The 22,183-nt window shown below is 43.4% G+C and overlaps 1 protein-coding gene across 1 annotated transcript in view; it reads left to right on the top strand.

Annotated features, from left to right (window-relative positions):
* Positions 1 to 19,362, top strand: part of SFMBT2 (Scm like with four mbt domains 2) — a gene marked incomplete at its 5' end in the record, with an annotated part of 107,840 nt that extends 88,478 nt beyond the window's left edge. The window contains 6 exons of the mRNA XM_082076069.1: positions 5,287 to 5,396; positions 13,619 to 13,794; positions 15,294 to 15,466; positions 17,251 to 17,499; positions 17,649 to 17,777; positions 19,192 to 19,362. Of these exons, the coding sequence (XP_081932195.1) occupies positions 5,287 to 5,396; positions 13,619 to 13,794; positions 15,294 to 15,466; positions 17,251 to 17,499; positions 17,649 to 17,777; positions 19,192 to 19,332 (978 nt within the window). The 3' untranslated portion in view covers positions 19,333 to 19,362. The remainder of the gene's footprint in view (positions 1 to 5,286; positions 5,397 to 13,618; positions 13,795 to 15,293; positions 15,467 to 17,250; positions 17,500 to 17,648; positions 17,778 to 19,191) is intronic.
* Positions 19,363 to 22,183: the final 2,821 nt, after the last annotated feature.

Here is a 22,183-nt window from a genome sequence, read left to right as displayed (position 1 = left end):
TTTGGTTGGAAGAGACCCTCAGGATTGAGTCCAACCATTAATCCAACACTGGCACTAAACCATGTCCTAAGAACCTCATCTGTGTGTCTTTTAAACCCCTCCAGGGATGGTGACTCCACCACTGCCCTGGGCAGCCTGTTCCAATGCCTGACAACCCTGTCTGTGAATAAATTTTTCCTAATATCCAATCTGAACCTCCCCTGGTGCAACTTGAGGCCATTTCCTCTGGTCCTGGCGCTTGCTACTTCCGAGAAGAGATCAACACCCCCCATGCTCCAGCCTCTTTTCAGGTAGTTGTAGAGAGCGAGAAGGTCTCCCCTCAGCCTCTTTTTTTTGAAGGATCATCCTGGATCCAGCTCCAGACAACCTGGTGCTACTCGCCTGCATGCTGGTAGTGAGATAGCTGTGGGTCACTGCTACCTGGCTCTGGATTACACAAGGTTGGGAGATACCCTTGCAGTGTGGAGTAGGAACACCTTCCATTTGAATAGTCTGGGCTGTTGTCACCTGGGATGTTGGGACGAAAGCAGAACAGATAGGTTTGCTTTTGTGCAGCGCCTCTTTTCCAAAAGAACAGGCGTTTCTCCCGAGTTCTGTGTTGTTAGTGCATCTCCCTGATTTCTGCCCAGTTGCTTTGTCCTAGTGTTGGGTCCAGAGGTTGTGAGCTCAGCAAAAGGAAGCTGCTAAGGTGCCTTCCAGAATGGCAGCCTGTGAGCAACATTTCCCTGGAAAATCTTGATAGCAATTGAACTTATTTGGTAGTATGTTCAAAAATACTGATTTAAATTCCCTTTGTGTTCATGTATCCTTGCATCCGTAAGCGCCTTAGGTGAGCGACAGGTAACTCTTGTATTACCTAGCACCAAACTTATTTTTTTAAGCTTGGCTGTTCATTATTCCTGGTGCCAGCACAAGTCTGTGCTGAGACTGGTGGTTTATTGTGGTTTCTTTCATCCCAAGAGGCAAGTGAGGTGGTAATTCCTGTTAATAGCTGCAAAGCTTATCTCATTCCTGAGATGCTTGTTTGGAAAATAAGTTGAAACTTAGAGCCAAATACAGTGAAGACATCAGCTATTGCCATCCAACAGCTGCAGCTGGGCTGAGAAATGGTGACTGTGTAGTAGCTAAGATACAGAATAAATGCTAAATCTAAGTTAAATTAAAATAAACACATTGTCAACTTTAGATTCAGTTCTTGGATCAGAATGTAAAAATAAAAAGTCTTAACAGTTCTTCCACCCATGCCAACAACTTACCACGGCAATGCTGTTTAGCCAAAATGAGACATGTTTTTAAGACTTCAGATGATCTATAACCCACCATATTTTAGGGGAATATGCTGTAAGGATTGATTAGCCTCACTGCTTACTGTTCTTACTATTTTTAAGACACTTTGTTCATTCTCTATTTAAAAAGTAAATGGGCTTAAAAGTAATGTGACTGTCCGGCTGAAGCAAACAGGAGAAATCAGCCAGCATTTGTGAAGGCAGGCTATTGCACTGTGCAACTGGATTATTTTGAAGCACAGCATGACTTCCTATGAGAAATTTGCATAATTAAATCATGGTGCTAAGAAAATTAAGTAGCTTGTGCTGAGCCTTAGGTGTATAATTGAGCCAGGCTGATAGCGTTATCTTCAGTGATCAGGTATGATGTTGGAATGGCAGAAACCTTCTATAGTCTGGAAAATAAATTGCATTTCTGAAAGAGGATTCACTAACATCCTCTTTAAGACTGCTTTGTGGACTTCATCTCTAATGGTTCCTTCAATTAGGAACTGGCTATTGATATTTTTGAAATGTCATGGACTATTGTAAACATGTCAACAGTCCTACAGCCTTGACTATGGCAAAAGCTCTGTTCTGGGTGCTCGACCTTCTAATGAAGAAATCCCAAAGAATTCTTCTTTTTCTTCCCTCTCTGTCCTACAGGCACGTCATTATTCCAAGGAAAATAAAATAACTTCTTATTTTCCTGCCTGAGGCTGTCCTGGGAGTCAGGGTCTATCCTGATAAGTAAAAGATGTGGGCTCACATCTCAGAAAGAGGAGGGAAATTTAGTTTCTCCTCACAAGGATGCTGATCTTGAACATCAGGAGAAGTGTAATGGTATTTTAAACTGCAGTTCATCAGTGATATCTCCTGAGGAAGCTTCATCCAGCGTTGGGACCATTAATTAATAGTGGCGGAGAGATGGGAAATGTGTGAATACCAAAAACCTATGATGGGAAGAAAGGTGCTGAACTGCCCGATGGCATCAGGCACGTCTAAACCTATTATTGGCCTCTGGAAGATCCAGTTCCAAGGCATCGACAGTTGGACTTGATGATTTTAGTGGTCTTTTCCAACCTTGATGATTCTACGATTTTATGACATGCTCAGAAAAGGGCCCTTGTGCACTTGAAAATCTATGGCATGGAAATCTTTACAGCTAAGATGCCAGGTGCTGTAAGGTTGGGTAGAGGCTTGTGGTGGTGCTGTGTGATCATTCTCACGTTTCATTCTCACTGATGTGACTCCAGCCTACTTGACCCTGAAAATCCAAAGTTCGACTGTGTCAAAGCAAAACCTCATAGATGCGTAGCATCAAATGCTGATGTTGTCTTATCCATCTCTCTGCTCCAAGGCATCGCTGGCTGTTCCTGATGGGGAGGGCTGAAAATACAGCTACCAAAATCTCAGACTGGTCACACTCCAGCCAAAGGGAATTTAGTGAATCAGATCAAGATTTGACCGGTCTGTTGTGGGTGAAGTGACTTTCCCTCTCCAGAGAAAGCTGGAAACTGGTTTCTTCACTGCTTTGCTTTAATCACAGTTATTTTTTCCACAAGAATCTAAGTGTTCTTTTTTCTCCCGAGTGTTTAATAGTGTGTAATATGAAGTGATAATGTTGTTAGAAGATAACACTGTTAGCATGGTGATGGACTCCTGCTGCAGGGTAGAATGCCAAACTCAGTGACTTTTTGAGATACAAGAAGAGTAAAAACCAGAAGTTTGGTGTGGTTTTTTTTTTTTTTTTTCTTAAAAAAAACCCCACACGTTTTTTTTTATTCCTTTAAAGGGAAATTATTGTTCTTACAAAACAGTCTTTTGTAAAATGAGTTTAGAAGTTTACAGAATCCTGCTGCTGACAAGCCAGCTTTGACAAAAGTCCTGGTGTGGGTGTCTTTGCAAGGCTGGGGTTGATTAGGTGTCTGGGAGAATGCCCAGGCAGGGCCACACTGTTGTTTGCAGGGTCAGGTTTTATTTTCTTGCTCATTTCCTAACTGTTCTGACAACTCTTACAAACACCATCAACCTGAAAACAGAGCAGGGCAGCCTTGTTTGTGGGAATTGGTCAGTAAGAGATGCTTGCTTTCTGCTCCTGGGTGGAGAAGGATTCTGAAGGAGAACTTTCCCAAGAAGCTCCCATATAGGCATTAGATGACTCCCTGGATGTGCTGTTCAGGAGGAGAACACATCTGATGGGTTGTGAATGAGCATGGGAGCTATCCTGGCATGTGATGCTTTTTTGAAAACTCATCTTTGGCTTCCCTGCATCATATCTCCGTGTCATAGAATGATAGAATGGCTTGGGATGGAAGGGGCCCTCAAAGCTCATCCAGTGCCACCCCTGCCATGAGCAGGGACATCTTCACCCAACTCAGGTTGCTCAGAACCCCGTCCAGCCTGGCCTGGGATGTCTCCAGGGATGGTTCATCCACCACCTCTCTGGCCAACCTGGGCCAGTGTTTCACCACCCTCATGTTAAAAAATTTCTTCCTCATGTCCATCGTAGTGTCTTGTGTCAGAGTCCATTGCCCCATCAGTTTGTATGTTGAGTAGCAGGCAAGAAGGCATGTGGATGAACAACTGGATGGGCTCACTCAGAGCTTTATTTTTTTCTCTTGGGAATCCATGTCTCTTAGTAATCAGTATAGTGGGTTGTGTGATGAGATGGGAACCAGATGAAGAGCTGTAGGTGAATCTGTGTTGTAGTTTCCCCCTGTGTGAGAAAGGGAATATGCTCCTACCCTTCTTCATAGAGTACTTGAGATGTACAGGTGGTCAGAGCTGCATAAAACACTGGTGCTGTTATTGGGCATTGCTTTAGGTGTCTCTAATTGCACTTTCTTAAAAGTGGCTCAAGTAATGTTTCCAAGGGCCCAATGATAAATGAGAGTTTGCTTCTAATAAATAACCTAGACAGACAACTCAAACCACGGCCATTTTACATGGTAGTATGCAGCATTAAATGAAGCCTTTGCCTGAAAATAATTAATCCTATGAGGTTTTCAAAATACTAGAAAATCCTCAGGTTGCTGAATTAAAAAAAAAAGTCATAAAAACCAGGAAAAAATGCCCAAAACATGAACACATTGCTGTTTTTGCTCTTTGCAATATAACCTCGTCAGGTTTTCATTTCTGATGAACCACATTTATGGGTTCTGGGGAAGCTTAAAGCTCATCCTACCGACATCATTTGTGAGCCTCCGAAGAATTAAGAACAGGTGTTAGGTAAAGAGCTAAATTATATCAAAACCAATCCAGACTCGCTATGGGGTCATTCACATACATACGATGCAGAGTGTTCAAACACATGGTCTGGTGCTGCTAAGAGATTTGTTTTTCTTGTATTTATCTCCTTAGGCCAAGTGTAGACTATAAAAGCTGGGATTCCCTGAGCCAATAGTAGGAATCATTTTTATTCTCAGGGGCTTTGGATTAAATGGATTGGCACGTTTTGTTGTACGGAGTGGACACACACTGGGTTTCAGGGACACCTCCTGCAAGCTCTTTTTGTGTAAACTTGATTAACATTCTGTTAATGAAGCCAAGGCACGCAGCACTCAGATGCTTAAGCATATTGCTGACCTCAGGTGTGTGTGTGAGTTTCCTCTTTAATAGTCAGTGTGTAATGGTACACGTGACTTTGTACCTGGTTGAACCATCAGAATTATTTTCATTTTTTATTAAATTGAGCCAGTGCGGATGCAGGGAATGGAATCTTCTATGGGTGAGAAGGTCTGTCTCAAAGGAAAATACTGATTATCAGGAGATCTTTGGGCTTAGCTGGCAGCACTTAATGCAGTCACCGTATCAGATCAATGTGTTATCTACAGTACGTTTAGCACATTGATCCAATCTGGGACCTCTTCTCTTTGCATCTAGCACTTACCCTGTGCAGCCTTGAACATAAGGTGGCACCTGGAAGCTGCTCCTGCCTATGCAGCACCTGGGATCATATTCAGTGTGGTCAAGAACGACTGTTGAACCCATCGGTGTTGTCGGTTTTGTCTCTCAATAGGTTCTCAGCATGGTGATCAATGCAGCTTACAAGCCAGGGAGTGTTTTACGAGAATTGCAGCTTGTGGAAGACCCTCAGTGGAATTTCCAAGAGGAAACACTTAAAGCAAAGTAAGTCTTCAGCATGTATTCTTTTTTTCAGAAGGGTTAAAAAATGGAACTGGCTGGGCAGAGAAAAAAAAAAAGGAACAAAAGATTTTTTTTTATTGTGAGAGTTTCACTTTTCTAATTGTCATCTTGCTTCATTGAATTAGTCGTCTCATTCTGTAGCAACTTAAGCAAATGAAATATTCACCTGAATGGTTCGTTTCTATTGTGTTTCTCTAAGCATCCATCCAGATTTTGATGAAAAATGCCATGTTTACTCAGGGAAGTCCTGAGTTCTATGATAAGCTGTTCCTATAAGCTTGGCTATTGTTGAATTAACTCAGTTCCTGGCTTCCAAAATGTAGGAGTATTACTGCTTTTAATATAGAGCCTGTCACTCTAGTGCAGAAAAACCTGACAAGAATGAATGCCACAAAAACCAAGTGCAAACAAAATAGCTGGGGAACAGTTTTAAGCAGGAGAGGGATTAGGACAAAATACTAGGAGATCTGGGATTCAGATCAAGATTGGAGGCCTTTCTAGAATATATGCTTCAGTTCTCATCTAAACAATGTTTAAGAAATCTGTATATCTAGAAAATACTCAATTTCCCCTTCCAGCTTCAAAATTTACCCATTTATGTCTTCTTTTTATAATGGGCACTACACTTAGGATGTATTTCAACAACCATTGTCTTTCTGAAGGAGAGGAATCTCACCTCTCTCCAGAGTCCCTCCAAAGAGCAATTCTTCCCCACTTCAAGTTGGATGTCAACAAATAGTTCTTTGAAGACATGTCTCCATTGACTAACTTGGTCACCTTGACTTTTTGAGTACTGAAGTTAAATGCAGTGAATCTCATCCTTTGTACTGAGCACTGTTACTCCTTTTCAAATAAAAGCAATTTTCTCTTGGTTATTTGAAATGATTGGCTGTCAAATATGGCGCTGTTGATTGCTATTGTATTTGATCTTTGGCCATGCAGATCTTGCAGAAAACTCATGTGTGCTCTGGTTGAGGGATAGAATTGAGAACCTTTTATTCTGCGTACTCAGAAACTGCTTTTCTAAAGGAAGATTGTAATCAGAAATGAAAAGCTACTAGAAAATCTTATTTTTAATTTGCTTCTTTCACCTATGCAGAAAGTCAAATTTTTGTGTTTTTATGGATGGAACTCTGAAAGTCATCCTTGTGCATGCATTTTTTCATTAAAAACAAGTCATTGTCCATGACCTGTTCTTCATTGATTCCAAGCTCCCACACCTTGTACTGGCAAATAACAGATAATGCACTTCTACAAGTACTTAGCAGTTGTGAAATCAAGATGTAATGCCCCAGCTTAATGTCCTGTCCTGCAGAGAATTGAGCTTACAGGCTGCAATCCTTATTTCTAATGGGAGACAGCCTGGAAAATGTTCAGCTAATCATTAAGTGCCGGGATGTCTTGTCAGCTATGTCTACAGCCCAGTCCACTGAGAACCCCAGGTAGCTTGATACACCAAGACCAACTCAGTTATGAGTACGTGGGCCTCTAGAGATTGTCACTAGTCCGTATCACATCAACCACTTACTCTCTCTCACTGTTACCTGATGTGCTAATCATCCTGTAATGAGCATCTCCATCCCCATTACCTCCCCCCATGACCCATTCATTCCTTTGTCTGCCTCCTCCTCCCATCTGTTTAGCGGGGCAGCCAGCCTGCTGCGATATACCTTATATCTACATAACTTGACAGCTAAAAATATACCAATGCTTTCCAGCAGAGAGGTTTTGTATTTTGTGTTGGCCAGCCAGCCACAGACTGTGTACATGTTCCTGTGTGCTGGCTAGCCCAGGAGGCAGCAATCTCAGCTCTTCAGTGAGTCAAGCAGCCTCTTTCAACTTCATCAAGCCACAGAATGGATCATTACAGGCTCAGAGCTGGGACAGCAGGTTTTGGAGTGACTTCTAAGCATCCAAATGTATTCTTATTCAGTGTGGCATTGTCCTCCGAGGAGACAGAGCTCACGGGGCTGGACGGCAGCTTGTTGCTGTTGAGACTCATAGAGTGGTGCTGGCTGGTCATACCAGCTTGCCTGCGGGTAGTTTGAGTACTTCTAAGAGTGGGTGACAGAGGCCAGACATGCCCTAAGACTGTTTGACTACACTAGGACTTTGTTCTTTTATCCTTCCTGAGTTTTGTTCAGCAGCTCCATCAAGAAGTGTATTGGGGGTTTAATTGCATCAGGTTGTGCAGAAGCAGAAAAGAAAACATGCTCGTGAAATCAGATACCCTGGGATGTGCAAACGGCACATGACACATGACATCAGGTATGACAGACAGTTGTGCTCCAGAATCTTAAACAGAGACCCGTAACGAGCAAACGCCTGTCTATACCAACTTCCACCTATACCAGCTCCCGATGGTGTCTTGCTGCTAATGATGACAGCTCAACAGCCAGCTGGAGCGTCTGCGCTGTGATGTGACATGTCGTGTCACTGCTGCCCTTCTGATGTAAGCTGACAACTCCTTGGATCTTGACAATGTTGTTGTTTGTTTGCAGTGACGGCTGCAGAAGGGGAGGGAGGAAGACGGTGAAGAGAAGGTTGTTTTTCCCCACTGTCCCAAACGGCAAACCGTGCACTGCCAGGAATGCATTATCTCAGTCCTAGGGCAACCTGCATTTAGTTTACTCCGCTGTCAGGTGTGACCAGTGCAGAATCAATTATACTAGCCTTGCAAAGAAGATAAACAATTTAGATTGTCCAAAGAGATGTGTCTGCAGTGTGTGATGGCAGTCGCTTCCCATCAGTGCTGCTGGCACTTTGTGAAAATAGTCAAACCTGATTTATTGGTGATGATGAGCTGGAAATGTCAGGCCTGATCCTCTGAATTCCCATGAGGACCAGGCAAAGCTATAGGCGTTCAACCCTTATAGTTTTGATGCTTTAAGTTCAGTGCCTACATCTAGATTTGACTTTCCAATTTTACATAAAATGCTGGAGGGACTTTATGCTTTCTAAGGGCTGTTTCTAAGGGCTGTAAGTGGAGTTGTCTGGACTTACCCATTTTTTCAGGACTTTGGGCTTAAACAGTATCAGTGTGTGCAGAGAGTTATCTCCCGGGTCTTGTATGAGGCCCAGTTCATCAAAATAAGAAAGATGAATATTCCTGGACTCCATTAAATGAAATTTTGAGAGCTGGCCAAATCTAGTAGCTGAACTCAGGAATGCTTACCCCAATCACAGACAGCATTGCTTATTTATGAGGCTGCATTTCAAAGGAAGTATTTTCACTGTGGATGCTTCAGAAGACTGCCTTGCACTTGTGATGGGTGATGCTGAGGTGTTTGAAGTCTCCTTTGCCTCAGCCTTTGCTGACAAGGGTTGCTCTCAGGCCTCCCAGGTCCCTGTTACTGTTTGAGGGAGTGAAGTGTTACCCACAGTAAATGGTAAAGAAGCTAGAGAGGTGATAAGCAAATGGGATGTGTGCAAGTGCATGGAACCAGATGGGATGCAGCCAGATCTGCTTGAGAAAACCATCCAATGTCATTGCAAGGCCACTCGCTGTCACATTTGAAAGTTTATCATGATCAGGGAAGCTTTCTGATGTCTGGAGAAAGACAAACATCACACCCCTTCTCAAGAAGAGCAAGAAGGAGGATCCAAGTAACTGCAAGTCATCAGTGTAACATTCCTGGGAAGGTTATTAGGCAAATCCTCCTGGAAGCCATTTCCAAGAACATGCGGGACCAATAGGCGACGGGCAAGAACCAGCATGGATTTACAAAGGGCAGGTTGTGCCTGATGTGCTGAGATAACTACTTTGGTGGTTGAGGGAAAAACATTGGGAGTTATTTGTATTGATCTTACCAAGATTTTTGACACAGTCTCCCTTAGTGTCCTTATAGCCAAGCTTTGGAGATGTGGGTTGAACATGTGCATGGTGGGTGGACTGGACAACTGAACCCAAAGGGTTGTAATCAATTATATGAAGTCCAAGTGACAGCCAGTTCTTAACGGTGCTCCTCAAAAGGTCAATACAAAGCTACAGCTCATATGATTTGGATTGCCTTCCACATCAGTTCTGCCACATACTTCCTGAGGCACCGTGAGGGTGAATTAGTGTGACCAGGTGGCCTTCTGTGTGAAGTGTTGGAGGTAGAGGTCATTAGCACCAATGAAATTACTTAAACCCTTTCTTTCCTTAATCAGGAGGAGACTTAATGAGAGATGTCCTTAGAACCAGAACAATTCCAGAGCCCTTTCTGAATCCTTCAAGAGTACAGAATGTCACTGGGTGATTAAATAGCTTTAGAGGAAAATAACTTCTCATGTTTGGCAGACTTTAAGCTAGTAAGACAAATTGGATTTTTTTTTTTTTGCAGAAAAATAGACATTTTTTGGTCCCTCAAAAGGAAATTGAGGCTTTTAGCCACTGAGTTGTTCAAACTGATCTCAAAGATCGTCATAACTGACTTTTGAAAACGAGGGTAGTCTTAATTTTCTTGCTGTTTGAAGTGTCTTTAGCACACAACTTTTCGTGGCATCACACAATGGTCCCTCACTGGGGCTCCTAGAAGTCATTTTGTTCTCAGGAGCCTCTGATCTATTTTATCACCAAAGGAACCTTCAACAGTAGAATGATATTGCCAGCAAAGTGCTCTTAGCTTAATACTGTCACTAATGGATCAGCAAAGATACTGTGTCTATTTTTCATGGAAATAGTTTCAGCTATAAGAGTTTCTCCAGTTTTGGGATCTGAGGGCGGAGGAAGAGGAAAGGAAGATTTCTTTAGCTTTAGCTGAAAAGCATTTTTTAAAAGAACAGTAATTTCTAAGAAAACTGAAAATGCTATGCTTGACACAGCTGTTTTCCAAGTTTCCAGTGCTTCCATGCTGTGCGTGCAGGTTACTTACTGCTTACAAGTGGTTGGGAAGACAGGAGTCCTAGTATGAAAACATGAATAGGAATACTAGTAATTGGTAATTTTTCAAGCAATGCTAACAGAAAAGGGTTTTCTGATTATATCCAAAGGAACTCTTCCCACATGGCTGTTCTAGAACAGCTCAGATTACATTTGGTGGTGTTAGTGTTGAAAACCTTTAGTGTGTGAGGAATATGGAAAATATTAGTAGAACCTGGTTTATAGTTGCAAGAGTTGCTGCCAAGGCTAAAATCATGTAAAAAAAACATTATTGCGGCCAGTACTAACACCTTGGGTTATTGAGACTGATTTCTGCTGTCGTGTTGATCTCCATTTTGCCATCCATTCTGTTAATTAGTGTGTGTGTTGCGTTCAAACCAGATTGTGAAATCAGTCAGTTGTTCGTTCTCCTAGTTTCACCTTTTTCTTTCACCAGGCACTTCAGTACAATGAGTCCTTTCTGGGCAGCCAAACACAATAGGAAGCACAGTTAGAAAAAGTCAGCCATCCTTGAATAATACCCATCAGGCAGCTTTCTTAGCTCATAAGAAAGAAGATCAAGAGGCAATTTGATTACAGTGCTTTTGCAGGGAAACAAAACCAGATGCAGTCCTTTCATCCTAGTGGTGAAAGTCAGAACAAGGACAAATAAATGTAAGTTAAATTCAGACACATCCGGACATAAAATGAGGCATCAGCTCATGAGGTTTAGGTACAGGTGGTCCTGCTGCTGGAATTCTTCCAGTGTGGAGACCCTTGAGGAGAGGCTGGTGTTTTTTTGGAAGTGATGCTTTAGCCCAGCCAAAGTTGTTTGGGTTGAGGTGAAGGTAACACGATGAAATTCTGCAACCTGTCACAGGAGTCGGACTTACTGACCTAACGATCTAGTCCATCATTAAACTTGATGGCTCCTGGAGAAGTAATAAAGGCAGGAGTCTTTTCAAACACATTGAAAAGAAATGTAAAATACTTATAAGTAGATATATTTAAATGACTGTGGAATTTGCTCTTTTGGTATTAGGTATTGCCAAACCCTCTTTAGCCAGCCTGTCTATGCAGCTATTTCATAGGGAAGCTGGGATAACAGTGCTCTGTACCTGGAAGGAACACTTTTTCCATTTTACATCATCTGTCCAGGTCTGCCAGAGAGCATGAAGAGTTGACTGATTAAGTAATTCATTCATCCATTCATTCATTCATTCATTCATTCATTCATTCAGATCAATTAAACCAGGATTGCCTCCATGACCTGGAGTCCTTGGTCAGCCATCAAATGGGGTATCAGATCCTGGTGCCTTGCAGAAATGCTCATGTAGGTAATGGAGGAGTTTCATGTTGAGGTGATAGTTTGGATCAAGTCTTTTGTGACATGGGGTTGGTTGGACTGGGCTGTTCTCAGACCCATATTTCATTTGGATACCCGTCTATAACACCTCATGTGCCACAGTTTCCAACCTTTTTCCCATACCCCAGTGTTTCCAGAAAGAGATTTTGGGAGGGAGAGCAGCAAAAGGTGGTTTCTCAGTTGCTTTGTGCAACTCAGTAAAACCTTTGGAGAGGTAAAAGACTCCAGACACACGCTGTGTATTTTACCTGTCTGGACACATCTCCTTTGTTTCATCTTCTTCTCCTCTTCCATATCTGACTGTCAGCAGCTGATTCCCTGCTAGAGAACTGTGGCTTTTAATACACTCCCAAATGTCTTGTCTCATTTTTCCTGATGTCTGTATCTTTGTCTTTCATTCCCTCCCATCCACTAATCTTTCTTTTGCTGTCTCTCTCTCTTTTGTGTGTGTTACTTTTCTCTCCTCTAACCACATTTATAATTCCTTAGCACCAGCCTCTTGCATGATTGTCTCTTGTGTTGCATTCCTCAGGACGCCTAAGAGATGTTTTAAAAACCTTATCTCCCTGTTTACAATAGCTTGGTGCTGCTGTTTAATAAATTATGGGGATAACTGGTTTTTCGGAGTTCACATCTACAGTGTATTACAGCAGGGATGTAACTGTATCTTTCTTAGCTGTTTATCACTCAGAAACACTTCATATAAAGCACTGAAGTAAATGTTTTAGTAGCGCATGGATGGCAAATTTAAGACAAACCTTTCACTGCAGATTTCTGCCCTGAGCATTCCCGGTAGGAATCAGTTTTTAGAATCATAGAGCAGTTTGGGTTGAAAGGGACCTTCCAAGCTCCCCCAGTGCCACCCCTGCCATGAGCAGGGACATCTTCACCAGCTCAGGTTGCTCAGAGCCCCGTCCAGCCTGGCCTGGGATGTCTCCAGGGATGGTTCATCCACCACCTCTCTGGGCAACCTGGGCCAGGCTCTCACCACCCTCAGTGTCAAAAATATCTTCCTCGTGTCCAGCCTGAATCTCCTGTTTTTAAGTTTAAAACCATTATCCCTTGTCCTATCACTACAGGCCCTGCTAAAAAGTCGGTACCCATCTTTTTATAGGCCCCTTTTAAGTACAGAAAGACCACAGTAAGGTTTCCCTGGAGCCTTCTCTTCTCTGGGCTGAACACCCCAACTCACTCAGCCTGTCTTCATAGGGGAGGTGTTCCATCTCTCTGATTTTTATGGCCCTAAAACAGACCCTTTAGGGTCTGTTGCTGTGACTGCATTAAACAACTCAAGAGACTCCCAATGAGTTCCTCAGGTTTTGTATTGCCCACATCTCATAGCGGTGAAGTCATCTGGTCCCCATATGGCAGTCAGTACAGTTTCCCTTGGATGCTTCTACACGATGTCTGTATCCCAGGGACCGCAGCTGCCCCAATGAAACTGTGGCCTTGTTCTGAGCTGGAACATGGTATGAGAGCTGCCTCGAGAAAGATGGCAATGAAGATGACCAAAGGTATATTGGGGGCTTATAGAGACAGTCTCCAATGCAGCTCAAACACACAGTGGTGACCACAAAGCTCTGCAAGACTTAAAAACTTCTTATCACAGGTCAATATATGAAGAGAGGCTACATCCCTCTCCCAAAAACTTTGCATCAGTTCATGGTATGAGCTTGCTGTCCTGTGTAGTATCCTCACCAAGTCTGCTGTGATGTTTTTCATCTCTTGCCCTATCAACAGATCTGTGCAGTCTGCACATGCATTCCTTCCTGAATCATGTCCACACCTCTGATTCATTTCACCCTGTCTTTCCTTCCCCAAGTCCCTCTGAAAAGGAGCCACTAAGACAAGTAGACCTGTTCTGCCTGCCTTCCCAAGAGAGATGCTCTCCCAAAAGTCATTAGGGAAGGTATCTCCCTAACAGAGGAGAGTCTGGTCTGTAGCATCAAAGGACATTGCGTGATTGGTGACATGGGATCTTGCACTCTTTTCTAGATACAGAGGGAAGACATACAGGGCGACTGTTAAGATTGTGCGGACATCGGATCAGGTGGCGGATTTCTGCAGAAGAGTCTGTGCAAAGTTGGAGTGCTGTCCCAACTTGTTCAGTCCTGTGCTGGTGGCCGAAGTCTGCCCAGAGAACTGCTCCATTCATACTAAAACCAAATACAGTGAGTATCAGCCAAAACGCTTCTTATCACTAGCTGGGAGTCAGAGCAATGGCAGACTGTCCATGAGCTAGTGATGAAGAACAGGAGTTGTGTAACACATTGATATTGAGTAGGATTCATCTCATCTAGGAGCAGTTATTTAATCCTGACCAGACCCACCATAGTCTCCCTCAGTATTCTGTACAGAGAGACAGATCTCTCCATACAACTGTCTATCTCTCTCCATCCCAACATATCTGTTTTAAAGTCATTACTTTTTGGAAGTCTTTACTTTTATTTATATGCCAAGTTAATATAAGGAGCACATAAAAGGAAAGGAACCTGCAGTGGCCAGCTGAGATTTAAACTTTTACATCTGCGACAGCTTCATTGGGTGAAATGAAACTTGTCCCACTCATTGAAGAGTTTCCAGCAAATGCACCAGCACAGGCCAGTATCAAAATGCTCAGGTGCTGGGCACAGTTTGGGAGCATTGAATCTCTCTGCTTAGAGTGTTTAATAATTAAACATGTTCATTCCTATTCAGGAAGGCTGAAGTTAGGCGTGTGTTCAGCACTTTTTGTTGTCTGTGTTACTGATATTACTGACCCTTAAGTCAGGAAAGTGAAAGCGAGTGCTGTCCTTCTTCCACAAAGGCTGCAAGAAAAGAACACGATTGATTCAATGGAATTATCTTCTGTTTGGTGCCAGAGAAGAAGGAGAAATGGGCTCAGGGAGATATTCAGGTCACTGAATGTGGGTTTACATAGAGGTCTGCACCTGAGCTAGACCCCTGGCTCCCACTGGTAGCAAATGAAGAGCTGGAGGAACACAGCTAGGAGAGCTTCAGCTGAGATTGTGTCATCTCAAAGTTGATGGTTGTGTGTGGCTGGATGAATTGTTCCTCAAAACTCCATCAATTGGATGAAAGGCTCAGTTCAGTTACGAACTTTGACATGGGTGCCAAGTGTCATTTTAGTTGTTACCCTATCTGGGTAACACAAGCAAGAGTCAAAGGCCTCTCACATGCTTAATTTCAACTCGGGCCACAAAGTAGTTGAAGGTTGAAAGTTGAAGAGCCTGTTCCTCCATGCATTCAACAAACATACATAAATCAAGGTAGCTGGCCCTATTCACCCTTTGCTGAAAACATAAGAAACTGAAAGTGTCTCCAAGACTGTTAACTCATGCAGAAGGGCACTGGATCAAATCTGAAACATCTTGGCCTCTCTCCTTCCAAACCACTGCTTGGCTTAGTGGAAGCTTTGCCTGAATACATATTATAGGGTTAAATTCTGAACTCCTCACTCATCACCAATAAAGGTGTATTACACGAGAGCTGTAACACTCTTGTGCTAGTCCAAGATGACATCTTATATTTACACTGCACATTTTTTCCAAATCAATGTGTTTTAAAGTGTCTCATAAAAGCGCATCTAGAGTGCAGTACTGAATCAGGAGCAAGAAGCAAGCCAAAGTTTCCTTCTCTTGGCGGGTAAAGTTTTGCTTCTTTTCTCCAGCTTATTATTATGGGAAGAGGAAAAAAATCATTAAGCCACCAATTGGGGAAAATAACAACATGAAAAGTGGACATGTCAAGCCAGCCAGGCGCAGAAAAAGGCGGAAATCTATTTTTGTGCAGAAGAAAAGGAGGTCGTCAGCTGTCGATTTGAATGCTGCAGGCTCTGCAGAGGTATGTGTTGCACTGGGATAAATCAGCTAAAGACCCTTGGTGCTTTTCTGTCCCACCCATCTTCATCTTCCTTTTGAGGGAGTTCTCAGCAAACCTCAACACTTCCATTTTCCATTTTGAATCTCTCCTTGCTACTCTGTTCTTTAAGGTCAGACTGGTTTTATTGGTGCATGTTGGCGACTTTTACCTTTGTCTATTCTAGAGTTAACTAAAAGGAGTTTTTGCTTCCACCTTCATAATGCTCACATGCTGTCTAATATTACATCTGTGTTTTCTTTTGCTTCCTTACAAGCCCGTGGGCAGGCAGATGAGCCTGTTAGATGCTTTGCACAGCATCTAGCAGAGTGAAGGAGGTTTGCGATTCATGTCTAGGATCTCCAAGTGTTATAATAACTCGTGGACCGTTGTGGTTTCAAGGACTTAAATTTTTTCATTAATCATTTGTAATATTTTCTGGTTCACAACATCAAAGCAAGAGAAGTTCTAGAAGCTGTAGAATGCGAGCAAATGGTTTGTGTCCCAAATGTATGGTATTTGAGGCCTCATTCTTTCCAGTGTGCTGGGTGACACGACAGGATCCCAGCTTCAGCAGTGGTTCATGTCCAGATGCAACCTGGAGCAGACTTAGTTCTGTGTGGACCGTTCCCAGGTGGTTTTCCCACGATGCTAATGACAAAGTTCAGGTGTGGTTTCCTTGCTTTAGCTGAGTGTCAGTGATTTCTGCCCTGTGCAGTGTCAAGCAAAACTGATTTACTTAAAATCCCTCTAGTTCAGCTGGAAAGGGATATTTTAGTCAGCTTCCAGTTGATTGCTTGCATCCTCATGACTTGGTCCTCATTTAGGTGCAGTTCTGCTTCATTTCCTTAAATTATACGTGCTTCAAAGGAATTTAAACTCACGCTAAGCCTAAATCAACCATGAGCCAAGTTTTTCAGCCTTTCAGCCAACATAACTAACTTCGTCTAAAATTGCTCTTTCATTTAAGACCTACGCGTATGTCTTGGATGCGTGCTCACACTTTGATCAGAGCTAAGCTGTCGAAGCCTTTTAGGCCACTTATGTATATATAAAGCTCAAAATACACAGTTTCCATCAGTTTGCGTGTGCTTGCAGCTTCTGTGTGACAGAAATAACAAGAATCTGGTATAATATCCTCTAAATGGAAATACGTGCTTCACCTTCAGCAGTTAGCTATTGGGCTGAAAGCAGATCTGGGTGAAATCCTTTGTCCTGGGTTTTACAGAAATACCAGCTAAGAAATTAAGTACAAATATGCACTTGTGGATCTAGATATTTTTAAGAGGCACTAAAATTTCCTTCCTTTCAACAGCAGTGACACCCATGACAATTTGAAGCAAGGTGAAGGTTTAAATTCAAGCCTGTTTCTGATTGTATTTCATCTTGAGTGACCTGAGTTTTGTTTCATACTTTTAATATTTTAATTTCCCTTCCTCGTGCACATCTGCAGCGCCACAAGGTTTGAGAGACGAGCCCAGCAGAGGAACATTTCATGCCAGATGAGTGATTGCTGTTGACCTTTTGTAAGAAACAGAAAAAAAGGATTTGTCCACCGTGGTTTTCTTTTTTAGTTCTACATTTTGTAACAAATCTAAATTGAGGGCTAATCTGCTTAGCACTGTAATGAAAATGAGGTAATTCCATTAAAATAAATGTTACCCTGGACTGTCGTGGGCAGGGGCATGCAGTTTGACCCGGTGCCTTTCGATTTGCTGCTGTATTAATCTCCGAGCCCGGACGCTGTTTCTCTGGTGGTCCTTGTGCAGGAGAGCGAAGACGACGAGCCGGACGCGATGGAGGACGAGACGGGAAGCGAAGAAACCAGCTCAGAGCTCCGGGATGACCAGACGGATACCTCCTCCGCCGAGGTCCCCTCCGCCAGGCCCCGGCGAGCAGTCACCTTGCGGAGCAGCACCGAGTTGGACAGACCTGCTCCCACGGAGAGAGCCCGACGGAGCCGGAGACCGCAACCCCACTCCTACGGCGAGACGGAGAAGTGCGTGCAAGTCAAGGAGGTGAGTATGAGGCTCCCCCTCCTAATCGATAGAATTATTCTTCCTAAATTAACCTTCGGTGCCAAGCCTTGCTCATCTGAGGAGGACATCCCTGCCCTGGTTCACCACAAACATAGTTTTCTTCATGAGAGCTTTTTCTCTTTTTGTAGGAAATGAAGCAAGAAGAGGAAGAGAAGCTCATCCTGGACAGTAATCCATTGGAGTGGACTGTGACTGATGTTGTGAGGTTTATTAAACTGACTGACTGTGCACCGCTTGCCAAAATATTTCAAGAGCAGGTAGAGGTCTTAATGTAACTCTTCTCTTTGTGTCTGTGGTGCTTATTCACATCACGAAAGAAAGGGCAGCACATACTACCTTGCTGGCTGGGCCTTGAACTTTGACAGAGAGATTAGGATCAGACTTTAGATCCCCTCAGACCAAGCTGTAGCACAAATATTGGCAAAGCATGGAAGCCCTTGCAAGCTTGAGTCAGAGCCTTGCCAGATCCTCAGAGAGAGCAGAAACACCCCAGATGGAGTGCTTGTGAAAAGCAGGAGTCTTGGACCTTGCACATGCCAAGGTCCGCAGCACCATCCTGGTGTCACACAGGCACATTGTACCAACAGGTAGTGGCTCTTTGGTGCCTAGCAAGCTGTCTCTCCTGGCCACATGGATTCCACCCTGGTTTAAAATAGCAGGCTGGGAAACAGAAAACTACTTCTTGAACCCCAAATTTGCTGCCCGATTTTTGGCACCAACACCTAGAGGCTCCAGTTATGTAGACACCTACTTACTGTCTTCATCCCTCTGAAGATCTGGTAGTCAGGTCCTTGGATGATCTAATTGTAGGATATGCCAAGCATCTCCTCATTAAGCACGTAAGTTTGCAGGAGCAGAAGCCAATGCTTTTTATCTCAAGTCAGTGTGAACGTGTAAAATTTATATAGAAACAGCCATTCCTTGGCTAATGAGTAACAGCCACTGCTGAAAGTAAAGGGCAGCGCAAAGAAATCATAGTTAGAAGGAAGCAAGTGTGGTTAATTAGGCCATAGCTGATGGCAGTCAGTGAAATGGCCAACTACACATTGAACTATCTCTGATTCTTCACCATGAATAACTCTGTGCCCAAATGCAGCTGCTTTTGCTGGGGGAAGTTGAAGTGCGAGTCTAGAGCAAGGCTGGAACAGTCCGTAGCAAGATGCTGGAGTCGTGGTGTCGCAGCGTGCTCCAACCATTTCTTAATCAGCCTGGAATAACGCCCAGAGCTTGAAAGCCAACCCCATCTCTCCTTTGCCAAAGAGTTTTATGGGGACTCTAATCAAACACAGATGACTGGAGCTTTTCCTTGTGATTTGCGAGGAAGCTCTGGTGCAATGGGCCATGACATCAAGCTAAGGTGGAGGAAGAACCTGAGCTGTAGACAGTCCTGATCAAAGCAGGGCTTAAGGTGTCCAAATCCCCCTTGTGTTTAATGCAGCCCTAATCAGGGCTGTCCTGGGAGTTTATGTTGCCTGTGAGTTACAGTGTTTTTTCTGCACTTAGACCTTGATCCTCCCTGTGCTGCTTTTGGCTGGGATAGAGTTAATTTTGTTCATAGTAGCTAGTGTGGGGCTATGTTTTGCATTTGTGCTGAAAACACTGACCTGGATATGCTTTCTGCTTTCCAGAGCCCACAAACAAAACCGTTTTCCCTGTCTTTTCCTTCCCCAGGACATCGATGGCCAAGCCCTTCTGTTGCTGACACTGCCCACGGTTCAAGAATGCATGGAGCTGAAGCTTGGTCCGGCCATCAAACTGTGCCACCAGATTGAGCGAGTAAAAGTTGCTTTCTATGCACAATACGCCAACTGACTGCACTTCTCCATTTCTTTCTGTTCTCCTTGTTCCTTCTCTTTTTTAATATTTCAACTTGTTCAAGGTGGTTTTTTTTTTCCCTTATCCCTTTTCTTTTCCAAGAACACATGGAATTGGAAGCACTGGGAATTAATCTGTAGGGAAAGAAAAAACAAAAACACAGCAAAAAAACTAGCAACAAATTGAACTAATTTTTCTGTAGTTGTAAAGCACACTGAAAGACTGCTGGCATCTCTCCTCATGAGCCAACTCGTTATGCAGCGGTGCAAAGCCAGCATGGATCAGATGGTTTGTTGTTTGTTAAAACAAAGCCACCAATGGCAGACACATTCCCAAGAAGGGTCGGACATTTCTGGATGATGATGGTTTGTCTAGGTCAGTTTCTGGACTTGAACAATTCTTTTACCCCACTCTGACACACTTCTTTCATATTGAAATACAAGTGATCATTCGTAGCATTACCTGGGCTTTACTGCGAATTTGATCTTAGTCATCAATGTTGGTTTTTTTTCATGCCTCTCCAATCCTACAAAAGGAAAAAGTGTTAGACCAGTCACACACTGATTATTATTTCTGCGTGATTTATGAAAGAGGAATCAACCCATGGTCTCTGTACAGTATCAGACAAAGCTTCAGTGAACTGACAGGGGTACAGCAAGACCTGTTGCACAGGAACATGTCCCGAGCCGTGCTGGCTGTGCACAATAAGCTGACTGTCCTTGTGATGGGGTCTGTACAGTGCTGCTGTCTTGTACAGAACATACATGAAAGCTTTCATAGTCAAGCCCATCCTCTTAAATCCAAGTCACTTTAAAGACCTGACTCTGAGCCCCACGGGGTAATAAAAAAGAAAAGGTCTGTTCAGATTTAATGATGAGACTGTTGGGTGAATTCTGGTTTTATTCGCACCTTCGTGAAACTGGTTGCTAGGTGGGTATGAAAAGCATCTGTCTTTTTAGGCGGCGTACACCATGGTGCTTTAGACCGGCTGAGGATCCAGCCCAACACAATAAAGCCCCCAGATTGTCCTGTTGCCACCCTTGGCTAGTGGAACTGGGGGATTGCTTCATGCCAAGCAGGGTGAGCACCAGAGAGGGTGAAGAAATGGGTTGGACACCTTGAGTTTGATTCAGTTGTATTTATAGGAGAAGTATTTCACATTTACTTTACAGGGTTATATGACCCCATTCGTCTCACGTGTTGAGTCTGAATTTGTTATAACTCAGCAGAGGGGGCAGTGTCCCGGTGATGTAAAATTCTCCCAAAAGCAAGAACCAAACTGAGACCAAATCTGAATTTTGCTCTCACTTTAAGGTACAAGTGAATCCTTCCCTCAGAAAGTGAATGGGTTGGTTTGTGCTGAGTTTTAGCCTGATTTCGTAGGAAAACACTGATTTCGGCAGACTTTGTTTCTCAAACCATAAACAGACCCGTTTCCTGGCCTCAGGGAACTCAGCCTGGAAATTGTACAGAGTTGTGTTACCATGCTGTGATGCCAAAGCCCACTCGGTGAAGACCTCTTCAAAAAGAAATGTCATTTCTCGCCCTCAATCTGAAAACACTGCTCATGGCCACATAACCCCCACCTCAAGCACGTACCATATGGTGACAGCAAACTTGGATCAGATAATCCTGGTGACCACCGTGTGCTCAGAAGAACCCACTGACTAACATCAGGCTGTAGCTGCTGCTTTCTCCTTCATCAGTTTCCTCCTTAAGTTCTTTGGATTAAAGTGGGAAAGCCTCAGAAATAAATGTTGTGGACTGCATCCAAATCTGCCCTAGAGCATGTGTTAGGCAAGAAGCATTGACTCTGTTTGCCACGCATCACTGGGGAATTTCTAGTCTGTTTTTCAGTGAGTTTCTGAGGAATGTGATGGGTGCAACCACTGCAGGCTGGGCCAGGAACTGCCAGTTCCTGAGACTTCACCAAAATTTTCTCACATGGGGGTCAGCAGGACTGGATCTGTTCTCAGCTGTTGTCTTGTACTGAAGATCTTGTTGCTCAAGTTTTAATCAACTGAAGGGAAAAGTAGTCACCTCTGCATCAAATGGTTTTCTTTCGTTTCTCAGAATTCCAGGAATAGGGTTCTGTAGTGGTGTAGACACTCAAAAACTGGGCTTCAGACTGGCTTTTCTACGGACAGGAGCAGTGGGCTCTGTGCATCTGGTTTGGTAACTATTTCAGATTACTCTTAAGAGTCCCCTAAAAACATTGCTCCCTCTTTCGTCTATGAAGACAAAAGGATTGTGCCCAAAAAATGAGAGCAAAATGAGTCTCCCAAAAGACTGCTGTCGGGAGAATGGGCACAGGAGGACATTTCAAGGAAGGGAAGAAGAATGGCTGTTTGCTAAACAGCATCCCAGCCCTGATCCTTTACTTACCGCATCCACCTTCTTCTGAGCATCCTTGACTGCTCTGATGTTCTTAGACTTTCTGGCCACTGGGATTTGTCAGAGACATTTGACGCTTCCTGGGACACGTTGCAAAAACATCATTGTTTTCTCCATCAGCCTTGTAACTGTAGATATTCCTATGGCAGCTAACTACTCATGGAGGCACGGTTGGGAAGCAAACAACCGCAGACTGAGAGCAACCAGCTCTGATGTTGACCAGGCAGGGGATGTGTGAAGCGTGGAGCCCAGCACATGGGAGTCTTTACTGGTTGATTGTTCAGGGAAGTTAAATCATATCTAAAACTAACCTATTAAACAAAAAAAAAAGAGTTTTAATTTTATCTTGCGCCGGCTCTTTTATTTCCTCAGGTTTCTCTCTCCTCATTGTTTGTCTTTCAATTTATTGTTCTTCAGTGTTGTGTCACTTTCTGTCCATTTAGAGAAGATGATA

This window comes from Streptopelia decaocto (assembly GCF_964273445.1).
Source record: "Streptopelia decaocto genome assembly, chromosome: 1".
In the NCBI taxonomy this organism is placed as follows: Eukaryota; Metazoa; Chordata; class Aves; order Columbiformes; family Columbidae; genus Streptopelia; species Streptopelia decaocto.
This window is presented reverse-complemented; position numbering and strand designations above follow the sequence as displayed.